This window comes from Melozone crissalis, unplaced genomic scaffold (assembly GCF_028551555.1).
Source record: "Melozone crissalis strain CALT ecotype California unplaced genomic scaffold, PUWL_Pcris_2 ptg000061l_1, whole genome shotgun sequence".
Lineage (NCBI taxonomy): Eukaryota > Metazoa > Chordata > Aves > Passeriformes > Passerellidae > Melozone > Melozone crissalis.
This window is the reverse complement of record NW_026535839.1, coordinates 15,841,779-15,861,038: the sequence shown is the minus strand read 5'-3', so window position 1 is coordinate 15,861,038 and position 19,260 is coordinate 15,841,779. Positions and strand designations below refer to the sequence as shown.

The following is a 19,260-nucleotide window of genomic DNA, read 5'->3' as shown; positions in this document are numbered from 1 at the left end:
CTTTAGACATGGACTCCTACACAAAGACTCCAGCAACCTGAAGTCCTACCCTCCCACAATGCCTTCCTCAAAATTAAAGGGAAGTGGTTCATTAAACAATCTTCATCACTGCATTTCCTCTTACCAACACATTTTATACAGTAATGATGTATCAGCACAAATCTCTTTCTGTTCTGGGAGAACTTCATCACCTCAAAGAACTTTGTGGCCATTTCAATACCACACAGCATCTCAGGATCCACGAGGCCGCCAACTCCAGGACCTTAGAATCTTGCAAAGGATCCCAGGCAGAAGCACTCTGAGCCCATCCTGCCTCACAGTTTTCTCTAGGAATCTATCCTTCGTTCATCACTCTGGGACATGAGTTCTCAAGACAACCGCATCATGACTCATTCTTGTCATAAGACATGGCCCATGCCTTCTCACTGAATTCCACCTTCCTCATGGAGCTTTTCTGCTCAAGGTCACATCAAAACAAACCTGGCCCTAACTCTGCCATTGCCACAATCACTTTAGTAAACATTCTATATTTTCCTTCCTTTACAGAAAGCAAAACAAATTACAAGGAAAAAGGTGATATTAAAGTCCATACTGCCTTTCCTACTTTCTTAATGAGCCTGATGGTGAAACCTAAATGCAGAATTGTTGTTTTCCATAGGGAGTCAAATATTTGAAGACCCAAGTGTAATTTTGTTCATATCGCTAGCAAGGAAAATGAAAGAGGAGATTTTTCAGTAACAATACAGACCTAACACCAACATAGTCAAAAGTCACCAAAGCCTTAAGTCAAAACAAGGTGACTGGGGGACTGTCACCACCAAGGTTTGTCTTGTATTCCTGCATCAAGCAGACATTGAAACCCTTCACACAAAAAAGTAAGAAACTTGCCTACAAAGCTGGCACCCCGGGGCACCTCTCAATGCAATAGGCAATGATTTCATTCCTGAGTAAAACTCCTGCCCAGCGAGATTCACCTGCAGATGGTAACAGTTCTGGAGTGCAAAAATAACTTAATTCTGCCTCCACGCACCAAGAAATTCCAAAATGAGGTGAGGAAAGGCCGACAATAGAAATATCCCTTTATCATCCTTAAACAACCACTGACATCAATCTGCGGGGGCGGAGCCTCGCTGCAAGCAGGAAATACCCAGGGGACGGGAGAGAATGGGCGGAGAAGAAACCAAACAGCGAGAGGCGAACAAGGTATTGCCACTGACCGTGTCGAGGAGAGCGGAGGGCTCCGGCTGCGTGTCCTTGGCTGCAGGAGCGGGCGGCGGCGGAGGGAAGTTGGGGCTGAAAACCATGAGGTCGCTCTTGGCAGCGCCGTCCGCCACGCACAGGCTGCGGCTGTGGCGCTGCGAGTAGGACCAGCTGCCCACTTCGCTGGCGCACACGAGCGTCGTGGGCCCGGGCGCCGAGAGCACGGCCGCCCGCGGCGCCCAGCGCGACGCCCCGTACAGCACCACGGCCAGCAGGAAGAGGCTGGACACGGCGCAGATGGCCACCACCAGCCACACGTTGGTGGCCGCGCTCGCCGCCCCGGCCCCGAGCTCCACGCCCGCCGCCGAGCGCGACACCGCTGAGGACGACGCCGACGAGGATCCCGCGGCCAGCGCCGCCTCGGCGGCCTCGAGCAGCGACACGCTGAGCGTGGCTGTGGCCGAGCGCGCCGGCTCGCCGTGGTCGCGCACGACGATCAGCAGCCTCTGGCGAGGTCCGTCCGCCTCGTCCAGCGCCCGCGCCGTGCTCACCTCGCCGCTGTAGAGCCCCACGCGGAACGGGCCCTTGCCCCGCGGCTCCCACAGCTCGTAGCGCAGCCACGCGTTGTAGCCCGAGTCGGCGTCCACGGCGCGGATCTTGGCCACCACCTGCCCCGCCGGCGCCCCCCACGCCGCCCACGCCCACAGCGTGCCCGACTCCGAGCCCGCCCCCGACAGCGACAAAGCCGCCTCCGCCGCCGCCACGCCGCCCGCCTCCGCTGCCGAGCCCGCGGGCGGCAGCAGCGCCGGCGCGTTGTCGTTCTCGTCCAGCACGAACAGCTGCACCGTGGCGTTGCCGCTCAGCGGCGGCTCCCCCGCGTCCACCGCGCGCACCTCGAACTGCAGCACCTGCAGCTCCTCGTAGTCCAAGGGCTGCAGCGCCCACAGACGCCCGCTCTCCGCGTCCACCGACACGTAGCTCGACGCCGGACGCCACCCAACGCCACCCGACGACGACCCCGCGGCCCCGCCGCCGCCCACGCCCACGCCGCCGTCCCACACCGAGTAGCTGACGCGCCCGTTGGCCGCCTCGTCCGGGTCCCGCGCCCACAGCCGCGCCAGCTCCGCGCCCGCCGCGTTGTTCTCCCGCGCCAGCACCGTGTACACGGCCTGCGCGAACAAGGGCGCGTTGTCGTTCACGTCCGACACCGGCACCCGCAGCCCGCGGCTGGCGCGCAGCGCCGGCGCCCCGCCGTCCTCCGCACGCACCTCCACCTCGTACTCCGACACCCGCTCCCGGTCCAGCGCCTCGCGCAGCACCAGCGAGTACGAGCCCGCGAACGTCGCCTCCAGACCGAACGGCGACGCCGGCCACACCCAGCACCGCACGCGACCGTTCTCGCCCGAGTCCCGGTCCGACACGCTCAGCAGGGCCACCACCGTCCCCAACGACGCGTCCTCGGGCACCGGCACCGACAGCGACGTCACCCACACCTCCGGCGCGTTGTCGTTCACGTCCAACACCTCCAGCACCACTTTGCAGTGCCCTGACAGCGGAGGCGTCCCTTTATCTGTGGCCCTAATATTTAGGTCGTATAAATTAACTACTTCAAAGTCCAAGGCGCCCGTCAATCTGATCTCCCCAGTGTTCGCATCAATGCTGAATAAATCTGAGCCAGAGGGAGGAACAACAGTATCAATTTCATATCTCACATCTCTATTACTTCCTTCGTCCAGATCCGTGGCATTCATTCGCGACACTAGCGTCCCTTGTATGGCGTCTTCCGTCAAATGTACATTATACACAGACTGGTTGAATTGAGGAGCGTTGTCGTTTGCATCCAGCACGGAGATCACCAGCTCCATGGTGCCCGACAAAGACGGCCGGCCCCCGTCAGTTGCTGTCAGCACCAACCGGTGCACGGGAATCGTCTCGCGGTCCAGAGATTTCGTGAGTACCAGAAACAGGGACTTACTCCGAGAGTTACTGTTTTCTTCCTCAATTCTAAAGTGATCGCTGGGGCTGAGTGCGTAGGTGAGCTGAGCGTTCGCTCCGATATCCGCATCCGACGCGCCCTCCAGCGGGAAACGAGACCCGGGCATTGTAGATAACTCTGCGATGCTGAGGTTTTTCCGGGCGGCGGGGAAGACGGGGGCATTGTCGTTGATGTCGGTGACCTCCAGCTGCACATGGAAGACGCGCAGCGGCCGCTCCAGCAGCACCTCCAGGCGCAGCGCGCACGGCGCGCTCTTGCCGCACAGCTCCTCCCGGTCCAGCCGCGAGCTCACCAGCAGCGCGCCGCTCGCCCCGCTCACCTCCACGCTCGCCCGCCGGCCCGGCGCCACCAGCCGCAGCCGCCGCGCCTCCGCCTCGCCCGCCTCCAGGCCCAGGTCCTGCGCCAGACGGCCCACCACCGTGCCGGCCTTGGCTTCCTCCGGCACCGAGTAGCGCACCTGCCCGCCCGACAGCGCCCAGGCCGCCTGCAGCACCAGCACCCGCACCACCGCCGCACAGCAACGCTCGCCCATCCTTCCTGCCGCTCTGCCCGCCGCCGCCGCTCTGGCTGCCGGCCCCGGCCCGGCGCCCCGCACGGCTCCCCGCCGCCGCCCGCACGCACCGGCTCTGCTGCCCGGCCCGAGCCGCCCCCCCGCGCTCACAGCCGGGCTCTCCGCCGCACCGGGGCGGAGCCGCCCACACGGACCCGTTCCTGAGCCTGCAGCGACACCGTGCGCTGCTCCGCCGCCTCACACGCTCCGTGACAGCTCCTGTGCCTCCGCTGCGTCATGGCCATCTCCTCTGCTCTTTCTTGTTACAGTGCTCCTTTTATATTTTATCCTTTGGACTTTTACCGCTGCTCTAATCTTACCCATTCTGGTATCTCGCGTGCCGCATCCAGCGCCGCACAGCAAACAAAAGTATTCGGATCCACCAGCTCTTATTACGTGATATCTCAGCTGGAATGCAGAACTGTTAGCGAGGAAGAGCCTGTTGACAACCAGCTCCGGCCAGCGCTTTGAGTCAATGTCCGTGAGTAATCCTGATTTTAAATTTCTTCTCTTCGTCATCTTTCATTCTTAATTCTCTCCTTGTGCCATTCTTTCTTAGAATGTTCTGTTTTTCTTTCTCTTCTTCTTTTCCTTCTTTTTTTCTCTCCTTTGTCACCTTCTTCCTTTTTCGTGTATAGTGGTAGTGTCCGTGAATTGCCAGTAAACTCATTTATAGATTGTCCCTTTCTCTGTCTCTTCTAATACTTTCTTTTTTCCTTCTCTTTCTCTATATCCATCTTTCCTTCCTTCAGTGCAATCTTCTTGCTTTCAATTTTCTTCCATTTCCATCCTCTGTTCCCTTTTCCCTTACCAAGAAGAGAATCACCTTATCATCTCTTCAACATTCTTGGCATGGTGTAGCAACCCATTCTTTGGAAAAAGCTGTCATTCCTTTTCCCTTTTGACTTCAGGGAAGCGTTCAGACAAGGCATGGCAGCATGCCCCAAATTTCAAAAAGCTTCTCATTGACAAACAGTGTTCTACATCAAAACCAAGTAATTAAAGGCACGCAGGGCAGACGTCTTCACAAGCAGCAATACCAGAAAGAACAGTGTCCTAAGAGATGCAGAACTTCTGGATGTCCTGATAGGATTCCAGAAGAGCAGCACTGCGTCGTGGGATCGCCCTCACGATATTCTACTGTGATCCTGTATCTCACACCCTGGGAACTGGGATCTCCACAGCTAGGCAGACATTCTCTATTCCCTCCCCAAACCCCAAAGACGTACTCAAATTCTTTCCTTTACCTCATGCCTGGCACAAATATACAGCATGCTGCAAATCCATTCTGTTCCTCTTTGACTTTTCCCTCATGCCAGGATGCTTTGTGCCTTTTCAGCGATAACAGATAAAAACCGAGTTCTCAAACGTTCTGTAATTGGAGTTGTGAACAATACTGATCCAAATCCCCACAGACCTTCTTCATCAAGAGATCACACCAAAAGCACAAGTGCACTCAAAATGTTAACCGGATGAGAGAATTTCAAGAATATAAAACCAGAGTTGAGCTACTCTGTAGATGTGGAGGTTTGATGTGTACATTCAGACACCAGAATAAGCCATGTGTGAAAACAGGACACACCATCTCTACCCAGACTGATTGTGTGAGACCACAAGAAGGGGAAGAATAGCACCAGATTAAACCCATCTCTTCAACTGCCCTTAAAAATCATCTCTGAAAAGATGAAACACAGACCACCATGGCAAGAGCTGTGGAAGCTGCTATAAATACCCTACAATACATATGGAAAGCAGTTTGTAGTGCCACCTTCCCATATCAACACCCCCAAAACAGCAGCAAAAATGTTCATCAGTCTGCATGTACCCAACACATTCCCTGTGTGAGGCCAGAGGCAGCACAAGAACTGTGTCTGATGGAGATATTCATAACCTCAAAGGACTCTGTGGCCATTTCAGTACCATGTATTATCTCAAGATGCAGAAGGTCTGCAACACCAGATGCTTGGAACATAGAAATGATCCTGGGCAGAAACACTCTGGTCCCATCATGACTCCTGCTTTCCTCTAAGCATCTCCATTCCCCAGTCTCTAACATTCTGTAGAAAATGAAACAATTCCCATTCCAGTCCTCCTATGATATGACTCATTGTCTCACAAATGATTTCAGGTTCCCTCAAAGGAGGCTTCCCAGGGCTCAAAGTCACCTTTCAAACCAGGACATGGCCAGGACATGCTCAGTGTCACTGCCACATTCACCTCTGTGACAAGGCACAATTTTCTTTCCTACCTCAAGGGACAATTAGACTTTGCTTAAATCTAAAGTCTAATTAAGACTTAAATTAGTCTAAATTAGTCTTTAGTCTAAAGGTTTCCCAGCAACGAAAACACTGTGAAATTCACAGAGATGGCATCACATACATGGTCTGGCAGACTCTGCAGATGCATCTTGAACTCTGGTTGTGACACCTGACACCAATATTTAGTGGAGCAATAATATTGGGACAGCTCTCATGGCAAAGGACACTTGATGTCATGCTGAGAGAGACCAAGCAACACGGTAATGAACTCATCAATACAGTGGCTGTGCACTGTGTACAAGAAATTTTTTGTTGTCGTTCTTTAGAAGAGGATTTACAGGGTACTTCTAAAGGTGTTCCAAATGTAAATATTTTAAAAATACCAAAAAAGGTCACTGTTCATCAAGTCACCTGTTCATCCAGGAATGCAAATTAACAACTACTCCTAACAAAAACTGGGAGGGAAAACAACCATGAAAAGGCCATAAACCCTTCCTACTTTCCATAATGACATGAGGACAGAAGTCCAGATTATCATCTTGCCTTGCATCTTTTGTAGAGAACAAATGACAGAACATGACACCAGGGAAGAAACCACACGCGATACCACCACGGTCAGCAGTCAGCAACGGCAATGAGCAGATAAACAGCGCCTGGCAGACTGTCACCACCACAGCCTAACCTGCTCACCTTCAGCAACCTCGAGTGGAAAACCTACACAAAAAGCAAGAAGGAAGACTGTGTCTAAAACTGAAGCCTAGAGGCACCACAGGACAGCTCTCATCACAATCAGCAGAGATTTCATTCTAGGGCAGAACAATTCAAATCCACAGCTGCAAATTGAAGGTGCATACCCTAAGGGATTACAGCGATACCCGACCTCATCAAGGACGAGCCAGCAAATACAAAGGTGCAATTAACACATCTAAACACCCATCGACTTCAGGCTGCGGGGATAGAGCCCGGGTAATAACAGAAAGAATTTGGGAAAAGAGAGACCAGGTACACAGGACGAGAGTTTAGAGGCGAGCACAGCAGTAGCACTGACCGTGTCGAGAAGAGCAGAGGGCTCCAGCTGCGCGTCCTTGGCTGCAGGAGCGGGCGGCGGCGGAGGGAAGTTGGGGCTGAAAACCATGTGGTCGCTCTTGGCAGCGCCGTCCGCCACGCACAGGCTGCGGCTGTGGCGCTGCAAGTAGGACCAGCTGCCCACTTCGCTGGCGCACACGAGCGTCGTGGGCCCGGGCGCCGAGAGCACGGCCGCCCGCGGCGCCCAGCGCGACGCCCCGTACAGCACCACGGCCAGCAGGAAGAGGCTGGACACGGCGCAGATGGCCACCACCAGCCACACGTTGGTGGCCGCGCTCGCCGCCCCGGCCCCGAGCTCCACGCCCGCCGCCGAGCGCGACACCGCTGAGGACGACGACGACGCCGACGAGGATCCCGCGGCCAGCGCCGCCTCGGCGGCCTCGAGCAGCGACACGCTGAGCGTGGCCGTGGCCGAGCGCGCCGGCTCGCCGTGGTCGCGCACGACGATCAGCAGCCTCTGGCGAGGCCCGTCCGCCTCGTCCAGCGCCCGCGCCGTGCTCACCTCGCCGCTGTAGAGCCCCACGCGGAACGGGCCCTTGCCCCGCGGCTCCCACAGCTCGTAGCGCAGCCACGCGTTGTAGCCCGAGTCGGCGTCCACGGCGCGGATCTTGGCCACCACCTGCCCCGCCGGCGCCCCCCACGCCGCCCACGCCCACAGCGTGCCCGACTCCGAGCCCGCCCCCGACAGCGACAAAGCCGCCTCCGCCGCCGCCACGCCGCCCGCCTCCGCTGCCGAGCCCGCGGGCGGCAGCAGCGCCGGCGCGTTGTCGTTCTCGTCCAGCACGAACAGCTGCACCGTGGCGTTGCCGCTCAGCGGCGGCTCCCCCGCGTCCACCGCGCGCACCTCGAACTGCAGCACCTGCAGCTCCTCGTAGTCCAAGGGCTGCAGCGCCCACAGACGCCCGCTCTCCGCGTCCACCGACACGTAGCTCGACGCCGGACGCCACCCAACGCCACCCGACGACGACCCCGCGGCCCCGCCGCCGCCCACGCCCACGCCGCCGTCCCACACCGAGTAGCTGACGCGCCCGTTGGCCGCCTCGTCCGGGTCCCGCGCCCACAGCCGCGCCAGCTCCGCGCCCGCCGCGTTGTTCTCCCGCGCCAGCACCGTGTACACGGCCTGCGCGAACAAGGGCGCGTTGTCGTTCACGTCCGACACCGGCACCCGCAGCCCGCGGCTGGCGCGCAGCGCCGGCGTCCCGCCGTCCTGCGCACGCACCTCCACCTCGTACTCCGACACCCGCTCCCGGTCCAGCGCCTCGCGCAGCACCAGCGAGTACGAGCCCGCGAACGTCGCCTCCAGACCGAACGGCGACGCCGGCCACACCCAGCACCGCACGCGACCGTTCTCGCCCGAGTCCCGGTCCGACACGCTCAGCAGGGCCACCACCGTCCCCAACGACGCGTCCTCGGGCACCGGCACCGACAGCGACGTCACCCACACCTCCGGAGCGTTGTCATTCATGTCCAGAACCTTCAGATCCACGCTGCAGTGACCCGAAAGCGAGGGTGTTCCTTTATCTCTTGCTTCAATCTCTAAGTCATATGACTGAGTGTCCTCGAAATCCAATTCCCCGGCAGTCCGTATTTCCCCAGATTTTTCGTCAATTTTGAAATGGTCCTGAATTTTGGCAGAAACCGCATCGCTAAAAGAATAATATATTTCTTGATTAATTCCCTCATCATTGTCTGTCGCTGTTAGCTGGAAAAACACAGTTCCAGGGGTCGTATTTTCCGGTAACTGCACTTTATACAACGACTGGTTGAACTGGGGCGCATTGTCGTTCACATCCAGCACTGAGATCACCAACTCCATTGTCCCCGTCAGAGACGGCCGGCCCCCGTCACTCGCCGTGAGCAACAACCGGTGCACGGGAATCGTCTCGCGGTCCAGAGGTTTCGTTAATACGAGCAGTACGGAGATTTTATTTTCGTCCTTGGCTTTCACTTCCAAGCTAAAATGCTCGCTGGGGCTGAGTGTATAGGACAGCTGCGCGTTCGCTCCGATATCCGCATCGGATGCGCTCTCTAGCGGGAAACGAAACCCAGTAGGCGAGTTCTCCGATAAAGTGAGGTTTTTGCGAGCGGCGGGGAAGACGGGGGCATTGTCGTTGATGTCGGTGACCTCCAGCTGCACATGGAAGACGCGCAGCGGCCGCTCCAGCAGCACCTCCAGGCGCAGCGCGCACGGCGCGCTCTTGCCGCACAGCTCCTCCCGGTCCAGCCGCGAGCTCACCAGCAGCGCGCCGCTCGCCCCGCTCACCTCCACGCTCGCCCGCCGGCCCGGCGCCACCAGCCGCAGCCGCCGCGCCTCCGCCTCGCCCGCCTCCAGGCCCAGGTCCTGCGCCAGACGGCCCACCACCGTGCCGGCCTTGGCTTCCTCCGGCACCGAGTAGCGCACCTGCCCGCCCGACAGCGCCCAGGCCGCCTGCAGCACCAGCACCCGCACCACCGCTGCACAACAACGCTCGCCCATCCTTCCTGCCGCTCTGCCCGCCGCCGCCGCCGCTCTGCCCGCCGGCCCCGGCCCGGGCCCCGCACGGCTCCCCGCCGCCGCCCGCACGCACGCACCGGCTCTGCTGCCCGGCCCGAGCCGCCCCCCCGCGCTCACAGCCGGGCTCTCCGCCGCACCGGGGCGGAGCCGCCCACACGGACCCGTTCCTGAGCCTGCAGCGACACCGTGCGCTGCTCCGCCGCCTCGCGCGCTCCGCAACTGCGCCTGTGTCTCCGTTCCGTTCAGGCTATCCCCGCTGCCGTCCCTTCCTCTGTGCTCCTCTTCTTTTTCTTATTTCCTTTTCTTTATCGCTTGCTTTCCTAGATTATTTTCCTTCTCTCCTCTTCTTCCTTTCTACCACCCGTTATTTCTCTGGTTTTCATCGGTTTACCTTTCTCTTCACTTTCTTACTTTTTTCTTTTTAATTTGCCTGGTATTTGCTATTGTTTCCTCTCCACATTGTCCTTTTGCTTTATTGCCCTGCCCTAATCTTTATGCCACTTAGCCTTCCGTTCTATCTTTGCTCTTCTTTACCCCCGCCGGCGATTGTCCCGTTGCCTCCTGCACCGCGCTGGAGACCATCGATGTTGGAGTTTATCAGCGCTAATTATGCCATATCAGCGCCGGGGCGCGGTTCTTCAGCCAAAGAAAGGCTGTTCCGGACCAGCTCTGCTCAGCATGGAAACATAAGGTTTGTGCCCGCAGATCAGGTCCTTTGTATTCCTTCTTTTTGCTTTGATTCTCTTCTTTCTTTGTTACTTCCTTACTCCCTTTCTGTCCCAATTTTTTCTTGTACAGTCGCCATCCTTCATATATCCTTGTCTCCTTCATTTTCTTCTGCTAATCTTTCTCTTCTTTTTTGTCTCTTTTCCTTCTATTTCCTGATTCTCTTTCCCTATGTCTTCTTCATGCTCTTAATTGTAATATTTTTACTTCCTCCTTCTCACTTTCTTTCTTTATCTCTTATGTGCTTCCATTTCCTTTACTAATATTCTTTCCAAATGTATATATAATAATACTAGCAATGAACACGTCCTTTGAATAATGTTCTCGTTCTTCTTCCTTGCAACGATTCCTTCCATTGCTTCTTTTGTCCACTTCTTCTTTGTCGTTTTTCGTCTCCCATTTTATCTTTCTCTTCTCTGCTTTTTCTTTCTCTCACCTTGTCTGTTGCTGCCATCCTTGAATCTTCTATTGTGTATTTTCCCCTTAAGGAAATGTTTTAAAAATAGCTACACCATCACACCATGAAGCACCAACATGCTTTAGGAACAGGGCACTCCCACCTCTCATTCCTCATGACAGGGAATAGCCTTCTTGCTTTCCTCCCCTACCAAGCACCTGCAGTTTCCTCTCCCTTCAGGATCCAATCCACATTTGGAGGCTTCAGTCATCTCAAGGACCCAAGAAATAAATCAACAAAGCAATCACATAGTAGAGAACAGCTTTGTTACATCAGAGAATAGTCCACCCATGCAGACATCTAATACAAAAAAGGCTCCAGAGTCCAAGTTACCAAGGGAGTCTCTCCTCTACAAAATCAAACCCATCAGAGTCCAGCATGATAATCCTCCAAGAACACTGCAGAAAAAACTCACGATGACACTACATCCCTCATTTAACTCGATGGAGAGCAATTCTGCCTGACTCATTTTTCACCTGCAGAGCTATTACAAAGTTCACCACAGCATTGTCACTGAAAGCATCCTCTGCATGCCCAGCACATCTACTCCTAGAAAAGCATTAAGGTCACTTCTCCATCTGCCCTTCCTTCCCTCTTCTCACCCTGTGCCAGGAAGCAGCACAATCAAGTGAGAGGACAAAACATGCTCCAGACCTACAGGAATTTCAATTCAGGCAATATTTAGTTGATCCAATGTGAAGATACCACAGCTGAACAAGTGATGCATTGAGAGGCTGCATAGAACAGAGGTTAGACAGTGCTAAAGGCATAAAGTAGGGATTTATTAAAAGGCCTTCAAAGGATGCACCTTGGGCGTGCAAGAGCCTGGCCAAGGCTACACCCAAGATAAATAATTGGTCACAAGTTCTCACACTTTTATAATTTTTGGTCCATTTAAATATTGGCGTTAATTGTCCAATTACAGCTCCAGGTCATGCTGTCCCATCCTTCCAGATTGCTCTCCTCAATTCACTATCGTTTGCACTTCCTGGGCCGGATCCTGCAACAGTGTCCTTGGTTCTGGGGCTGGAAAAGGATTGTTTTGTCTGACTGAACTGGGAGGACGACTTGGTAACACTTCACATGAAGTTCAGAGTTATATACCAATGCAGTACAGAATCCGGAAAATATATCAGTAAAGCTAAAACTTAAGGCATCACAGGAACCAAAGTACACCTGTCTCTCACACACAGCCTCTTCTTCTAGGAGTAACTCACCTGTAGCATCACTGATTGATTATTCAGAAAAAGAAACTCCGGGACCAGGAGTACTTGTTTTAAGGGACACTGTCCCTTAGTGGCAGCTAGATGACCAAGACCAGGGAGATGACTGATGCCATGTCCCAAAAAAGCCTGGCAGAATGACACAAATTTCAAAAAGTCTTCTGTTTTATCAAGAAAATTCCACCTCCAAGACAAGTGATTCAAGGCATGTATGGCAACTCACTTCATAAGCTGTAATATCACAGGGAACAACAGAAAACAAAAATACAGAGATCTGCTGGAGGTCCTGAGAGGATCCCAGAAGAGCAGCACTATGTAGTGCGTATTTTCACAAGGGTTTCTATTGGCATCCTGTATCAAAATGCATGGGAAATGAGATCTCCACAGCTAACCAGACATTCTCCAGTTCCTCCACAATGCTACAGGCCGTGTTCTACTCAGCATCTGCCTTTCCCTGGGGCAACACTCCTCCCCACCCAAATTCACCCTTCCCATCACATAGGCCCAGGCCTTATTTAGTGCCACACGCAGGATCCCTGCGAAGATATCAAACATTGCTCAACCCCAGAGACATGCCCTGTCTATAAACCCCACTCTGAATGTGATCCAGGCCCTTGTACTCCCTCATCTTCCTTCATGATCACCGGAAAAGATGTACAGAATGTCTAAAACTCTTTCCAGCTACATGATCTTCACCAAAAATGCTTTGTTCCTTTTCAGTAACCTTGGGTGTAAACACCACAGAGCTACACGTTAGAGTTCATAAAAATTCTGTGATCAGAGCTGTGACAGCTCTGATCCCAGTCCACACAGATCTGTTCCTCCAAGAGAACACAGCAAGTGCCAAAGCACAAGAGCACTCACATTGTCAGCCATGAGGGACAGCTTGCACCACATGGACTGGGCAAATCATGCAGGTTTTGGGCTGTTCTTGCAGATATCAGAATGATCCACATGTGATATAGGACACACCATCTCTACTGAGGCCACTTGTGCAGTGTACAAGTAAAGGACGTTGAGCACATAAAGATTACAACCACATGTAATAAAATAATTCTTTGTAAATCCCACCTGAGGAGGAGGAAGGAATCATCATGGGAAATCTACAGCTCTAGAGACTATCACACAAGAATAGCAAGTTGAAGTGTTCCCATCTCACAACATCTTGAAACCTTGAACCTGAAAAAGCTTTCATCACACAACATTCAGCACTCTCCATCTCACCAGCTCTTACTATCACTGGCTGGGGTCTCTGTACATGTCACGAACAGGAAGGCACTGCTGGGGAACGTGCCTTGAGCTGTTTGATTTTCCAGCATCAGTCTCATTACATGGTTATGACAATGGGAAGATGCCAGCAGTTCACATCCCAGGCAGCAGACAAAGAACTTAATATAAAACTTAATGTAGAACTTACTATAAAAGTTTTTTGACCAATCACACAGAGCAAAAGCATATCGACAGTAGTTCTATCCATCCACTATAAGCAATAGTTAAAACAATGCTTATTTATTTCAAATACAATACCTTCTTTCAAGGCTTAAAACACAATGCACAGATGTCCATTATTAAGCTTAGAACTTCCTAATATCTCCCTAGATATACTTTTCTACAGCTCAGGGAGTTATTCTAGACAAGTGTTAATATACAAACCATTGTTCTGTTTGTCCTTAATTTTCTACTTCTTATATCATTTTTCTGCTGACAAATCTCATGGCTACTGCTTAGTTCTAATCGCAGTTCTGTTGTCTCTGAGGCTTGCCTTTTGCAGCTTTCTCAAAACCCTCTGATCTTAAGGATTCCCACATTTACCAACACATGGCCTACACCAGGCAGGCAGCAGCAGCAGAGACAGTCCCTGGTGGAGAGATTCCTAACTGCAAGGGGAACTGTGGGCGTTTCAGTATCATACTCTCATCTCGTTACCAGGAGGGCCTCCCACTCCAGACCCTTAGGAAGCAGGAAAGCATCCTCAACAAGAACACTCTTCTGTTCCCATCTTGTCTCATCCTTTCCTGTACAAATCCTTCACTCTGAGACCCGTTCTAAAGACAGATATATAACCTCATTATATTTTGTTACATGATCCATTGTCTCCCCAAGAATTTTCACTTCCCCACACCAGTCTTTCTGCTGCTCATGGTCATCCTTCCCATCAAAACATGGCCAGGCCGTGCACTATACAACAGACCACAGTTTCCTTTCCTACCACAGGTTCAACATGACAATGGCTTATGCTTCCCAGAAATGACACACGGTAAAAATCCAGGGACGGTATCATCAACACAGTGAATAAGAGATGCTGTGCTGCTGACACCTCATGTTTTGTAATGCTTTTCTACAGGAATATTATTTTTAGAGGTGATGTAGAAACCTCTAAACAGCAATGGCTTTGATTTTGTGCTCCAAGGAAGAACAAAAACTGTGGCAAGGACACTACTATAATAAATGGTATTGCCTGTGTAGGAGAATGTTATTTGAGAATTGGTGGGGAAAGGTGATTCTTGGATTTTGAGGGCTATTTGTTTGTTTGTTCATTACAGAAGTGAAGATTTCCACAGTTAAAGTCCTTTTAAGTCTTGATCATTGATGGGACATTTCATGTAAATTTTGAGGACATCAAAAAAAGGACAATGTACTTTACACTACATTTCTGGTCAGAAATGCAAATCCTCAGAACATGCAGAGCAGAAAAACAACAAATAAATTTCCCTTTAAACACATACCTCCGGTCACACTCTTCTTCCTGAACGCTTTATTCTAAAATAACCAGAGCAACACGATATTGCTAAAAGATCATAGGAAATCTATTGCCACAACTACCTTATTTTCTAAATGAGTTTCATAACAGAAAGATAATACAAAACTTTTGTCCTTGAATATCCACTTTTTACCTTGCATCATGCCTTCACACGACCACGTCTAAAGAAGACGATGCCAGATTTGAATTAAAAAACATAAAAAGAATACTAGCACGGGCAACAATCAGCAAAAGCAAGGCGGGGGTGGTGGAGGTATGCACAGCGCATGTGAGTCTGTCACAAACACAGCCTGGCTGTCTTGAACTCCTTCACCAAAATGGGGTGGAAACGCTAGACATGAAAAATAGAACCCCCTTGCTGTCTGCAAATCTCTCATCGCCGGGCACCCCTTGTCGCACAGAAACGTAATTTAACTCTAGAGCAGAACAACTCACATTTAGGGGACCAAACATCACTTGCCTACAGTAACTGCTCGCGAATGCTGCATTAACTATATTCTGGACCCCTCAGAAAGAGCGGGAGGCTACAACAAGGTCGCGGTGACGGATGTAACAGTGCGATTGTCATTCTTAAGGACCCGCTAGCTACCCAAGATCCGCAAGCCGTGAGAAGGGAGCCCGGCTTCAAACAGCAGCTTCTCATTAGGGCGGATAAAAATCAGCAGACAGGGGAATGAAAGCAGTGGCACTGACCGTGTCGAGGAGAGCGGAGGGCTCCGGCTGCGTGTCCTTGGCTGCAGGAGCGGGCGGCGGCGGAGGGAAGTTGGGGCTGAAAACCATGAGGTCGCTCTTGGCAGCGCCGTCCGCCACGCACAGGCTGCGGCTGTGGCGCTGCGAGTAGGACCAGCTGCCCACTTCGCTGGCGCACACGAGCGTCGTGGGCCCGGGCGCCGAGAGCACGGCCGCCCGCGGCGCCCAGCGCGACGCCCCGTACAGCACCACGGCCAGCAGGAAGAGGCTGGACACGGCGCAGATGGCCACCACCAGCCACACGTTGGTGGCCGCGCTCGCCGCCCCGGCCCCGAGCTCCACGCCCGCCGCCGAGCGCGACACCGCCGACAACGACGACGACGACGAGGATCCCGCGGCCAGCGCCGCCTCGGCGGCCTCGAGCAGCGACACGCTGAGCGTGGCCGTGGCCGAGCGCGCCGGCTCGCCGTGGTCGCGCACGACGATCAGCAGCCTCTGGCGAGGCCCGTCCGCCTCGTCCAGCGCCCGCGCCGTGCTCACCTCGCCGCTGTAGAGCCCCACGCGGAACGGGCCCTTGCCCCGCGGCTCCCACAGCTCGTAGCGCAGCCACGCGTTGTAGCCCGAGTCGGCGTCCACGGCGCGGATCTTGGCCACCACCTGCCCCGCCGGCGCCCCCCACGCCGCCCACGCCCACAGCGTGCCCGACTCCGAGCCCGCCCCCGACAGCGACAAAGCCGCCTCCGCCGCCGCCACGCCGCCCGCCTCCGCTGCCGAGCCCGCGGGCGGCAGCAGCGCCGGCGCGTTGTCGTTCTCGTCCAGCACGAACAGCTGCACCGTGGCGTTGCCGCTCAGCGGCGGCTCCCCCGCGTCCACCGCGCGCACCTCGAACTGCAGCACCTGCAGCTCCTCGTAGTCCAAGGGCTGCAGCGCCCACAGACGCCCGCTCTCCGCGTCCACCGACACGTAGCTCGACGCCGGACGCCACCCAACGCCCGACGACGACGACCCCGCGGCCCCGCCGCCGCCCACGCCCACGCCACCGTCCCACACCGAGTAGCTGACGCGCCCGTTGGCCGCCTCGTCCGGGTCCCGCGCCCACAGCCGCGCCAGCTCCGCGCCCGCCGCGTTGTTCTCCCGCGCCAACACCGTGTACACGGCCTGCGCGAATGAGGGCGCGTTGTCGTTCACGTCCAACACCGGCACCCGCAGCCCGCGGCTGGCGCGCAGCGCCGGCGCCCCGCCGTCCTCCGCACGCACCTCCACCTCGTACTCCGACACCCGCTCCCGGTCCAGCGCCTCGCGCAGCACCAGCGAGTACGAGCCCGCGAACGTCGCCTCCAGACCGAACGGCGACGCCGGCCACACCCAGCACCGCACGCGACCGTTCTCGCCCGAGTCCCGGTCCGACACGCTCAGCAGGGCCACCACCGTCCCCAACGACGCGTCCTCGGGCACCGGCACCGACAGCGACGTCACCCACACCTCCGGAGAGTTGTCGTTCACGTCCACCACCTCCAGCACCACCTTGCAGTGACCCGAAAGGGGAGGGTTTCCTTGATCTGTAGCATCCACTTGCAGGCGGTATAGACGAACATCCTCAAAGTCTAAATCATTCCTGAGACGAACCTCTCCGCTCTTCCTGTCTATTCCAAAAACATCATTTCTATCCTGAGGGAACAGAGTCTCGAGTGAATACGAGATATTTCTGTTCGACCCTTCATCTAAATCCGTGGCATTTAGTTTGATGACTAAGGTGCCGCGTTCTGCATTTTCTGGCAGCTGTACTTTATACACTGACTGGTTGAACTGAGGGGCGTTGTCGTTCGCATCCACCACCAGGATCACCAGCGCCATTGTACCCGTCAGAGACGGCCGGCCCCCGTCACTCGCCGTCAGCAACAACCGGTGCACGGGAACGGTCTCGCGATCCAGCGTCTTCCTGAGCACCAGGAATAAGGACTCACCGTCCTCCTCCGTTTTTTGTAAATCCAGAGAGAAATACTCGCTGGGGCTGAGTGCATAGGACAGCTGCGCATTCGGTCCGATATCCGCATCTGACGCGCCCTCCAGCGGGAAACGAGACCCCGGCACAGATGATTCCGCCATGCTGAGGTTTTTCCGGGCGGCGGGGAAGACGGGGGCATTGTCGTTGATGTCGGTGACCTCCAGCTGCACATGGAAGACGCGCAGCGGCCGCTCCAGCAGCACCTCCAGGCGCAGCGCGCACGGCGCGCTCTTGCCGCACAGCTCCTCCCGGTCCAGCCGCGAGCTCACCAGCAGCGCGCCGCTCGCCCCGCTCACCTCCACGCTCGCCCGCCGGCCCGGCGCCACCAGCCGCAGCCGCCGCGCCTCCGCCTCGCCCGCCTCCAGGCCCAGGTCCTGCGCCAGACGGCCCACCACCGTGCCGGCCTTGGCTTCCTCCGGCACCGAGTAGCGCACCTGCCCGCCCGACAGCGCCCAGGCCGCCTGCAGCACCAGCACCCGCACCACCGCCGCACAGCAACGCTCGCCCATCCTTCCTGCCGCTCTGCCCGCCACCGCCGCCCTGGCTGCCGGCCCCGGCCCGGGCTCCGCACGGCTCCCCGCCGCCGCCCGCACGCACCGGCTCTGCTGCCCGGCCCGAGCCGCCCCCCCGCGCTCACAGCCGGGCTCTCCGCCGCACCGGGGCGGAGCCGCCCACACGGACCCGTTCCTGAGCCTGCAGCGACACCGTGCGCTGCTCCGCCGCCTCACACCCATCGCAACAGGACCCGTGCCGCCGCCTCGGATGGTCATCTCCCCTGCCGTGTTTTGATCCACTTCTCCTGTTTTCTTCTCTGCTTTTTGTTTTTTTTTTTTTTCTTTTCATTTTTCCTGTGTTGGCGTTTCCTTGCAAATATACCTTACCTTCCTCCGTGTTTTAATTTTTTCATTTTGCTTTCTTGACTCTGTTCTCTGCCTTTTACTGTCTCTCTGTCTTTCCCTTTCCTTTTTTTTCCCTCCTCTCTTTATTATATTATGCGTCCTTGTCATTCGTTTTTCTTCGTTTTTGTATTTCGTTTTCTTTTTACTTTCCCCCTCCTTCCTTCCCTACATTTTATTCCATTTCTGTTCTCCTTCCATCAATCTCTTCTCTTCACTCCGCTGCCCGTTCTCAACTTTCAGGCGCCGCGATGCCAACCATCCAGCCGGATTCCAGCCATCAGCGCCGGCGGTGCTCTAACCAAGAGAGTGGCTGTTAGGGAACTGCTCCGTTCTGCATCTATAGGTACAGTCCGTACATGCTTTTCTTGTTTTCTTCATTGTATTCTTCATTGTATTCTTTATCCTTTCTTCATTACATCCTTCTGCTATTAATTTCTATCACGTTTCTACCTTTTTTCTTTCCTCTCCTCTATTTCCTCCATTCTGTACTACTTTCCAGCCCTTCTCCCTTCCTTTATACAATGATACTTTCAGTGACATGCTCGAGATCTCTTTTGTAGTTTCTCAATCTCTCACTCTTCCTTCTTTCTATTGCTTTTTTGTTGTCCTCTGCTTCTTTTCCTTGCTTGCATTGCTTTCTCCTTCTCTTTCTTCTCAATCTCACTTCCTTGTCCTGTCCCTTCTCTTCTTTTGTCTTTGCCTTTCCTTTGTTTCCTTACACATGTTTTCTAAGCGATTGCATCACTTTCACCATGAAGCATGGAATGAAAGCAAGCTCTCATTCCTCTTCCCCACCATATTCCATCTGTCCAGAAGATGAACAACTGTCCTGGTTTCCAGGCTATTCAAAACAGACAGAAGGCTGATTCACATCTCCTTCAGCTAAAACACCACACTCTCAGCTCCTTTCCTCTC

At 54.8% G+C, this 19,260-nt stretch overlaps 2 protein-coding genes across 2 annotated transcripts; both read right to left on the bottom strand.

Moving 5' to 3' along the window:
* Positions 1–1,106: 1,106 nt before the first annotated feature.
* LOC128944832 (protocadherin alpha-8-like) lies at positions 1,107–3,746 on the bottom strand. The gene has a single exon (XM_054288283.1). It carries the CDS (start codon positions 3,726–3,728, stop codon positions 1,107–1,109), a length of 2,622 nt encoding a protein of 873 aa, XP_054144258.1. The 5' UTR covers positions 3,729–3,746.
* Positions 3,747–4,062: 316 nt separating this feature from the next.
* On the bottom strand, positions 4,063–17,955 carry LOC128944831 (protocadherin-16-like). Its single transcript, XM_054288282.1, has 5 exons — positions 15,419–17,955; positions 9,702–9,803; positions 7,011–9,600; positions 6,695–6,718; positions 4,063–4,167 (listed from the first exon to the last, which is right to left on the bottom strand). Exons 1-5 carry the CDS (start codon positions 17,953–17,955, stop codon positions 4,063–4,065), a joined length of 5,358 nt encoding a protein of 1,785 aa, XP_054144257.1.
* Between the last annotated feature and the right edge of the window lie 1,305 nt (positions 17,956–19,260).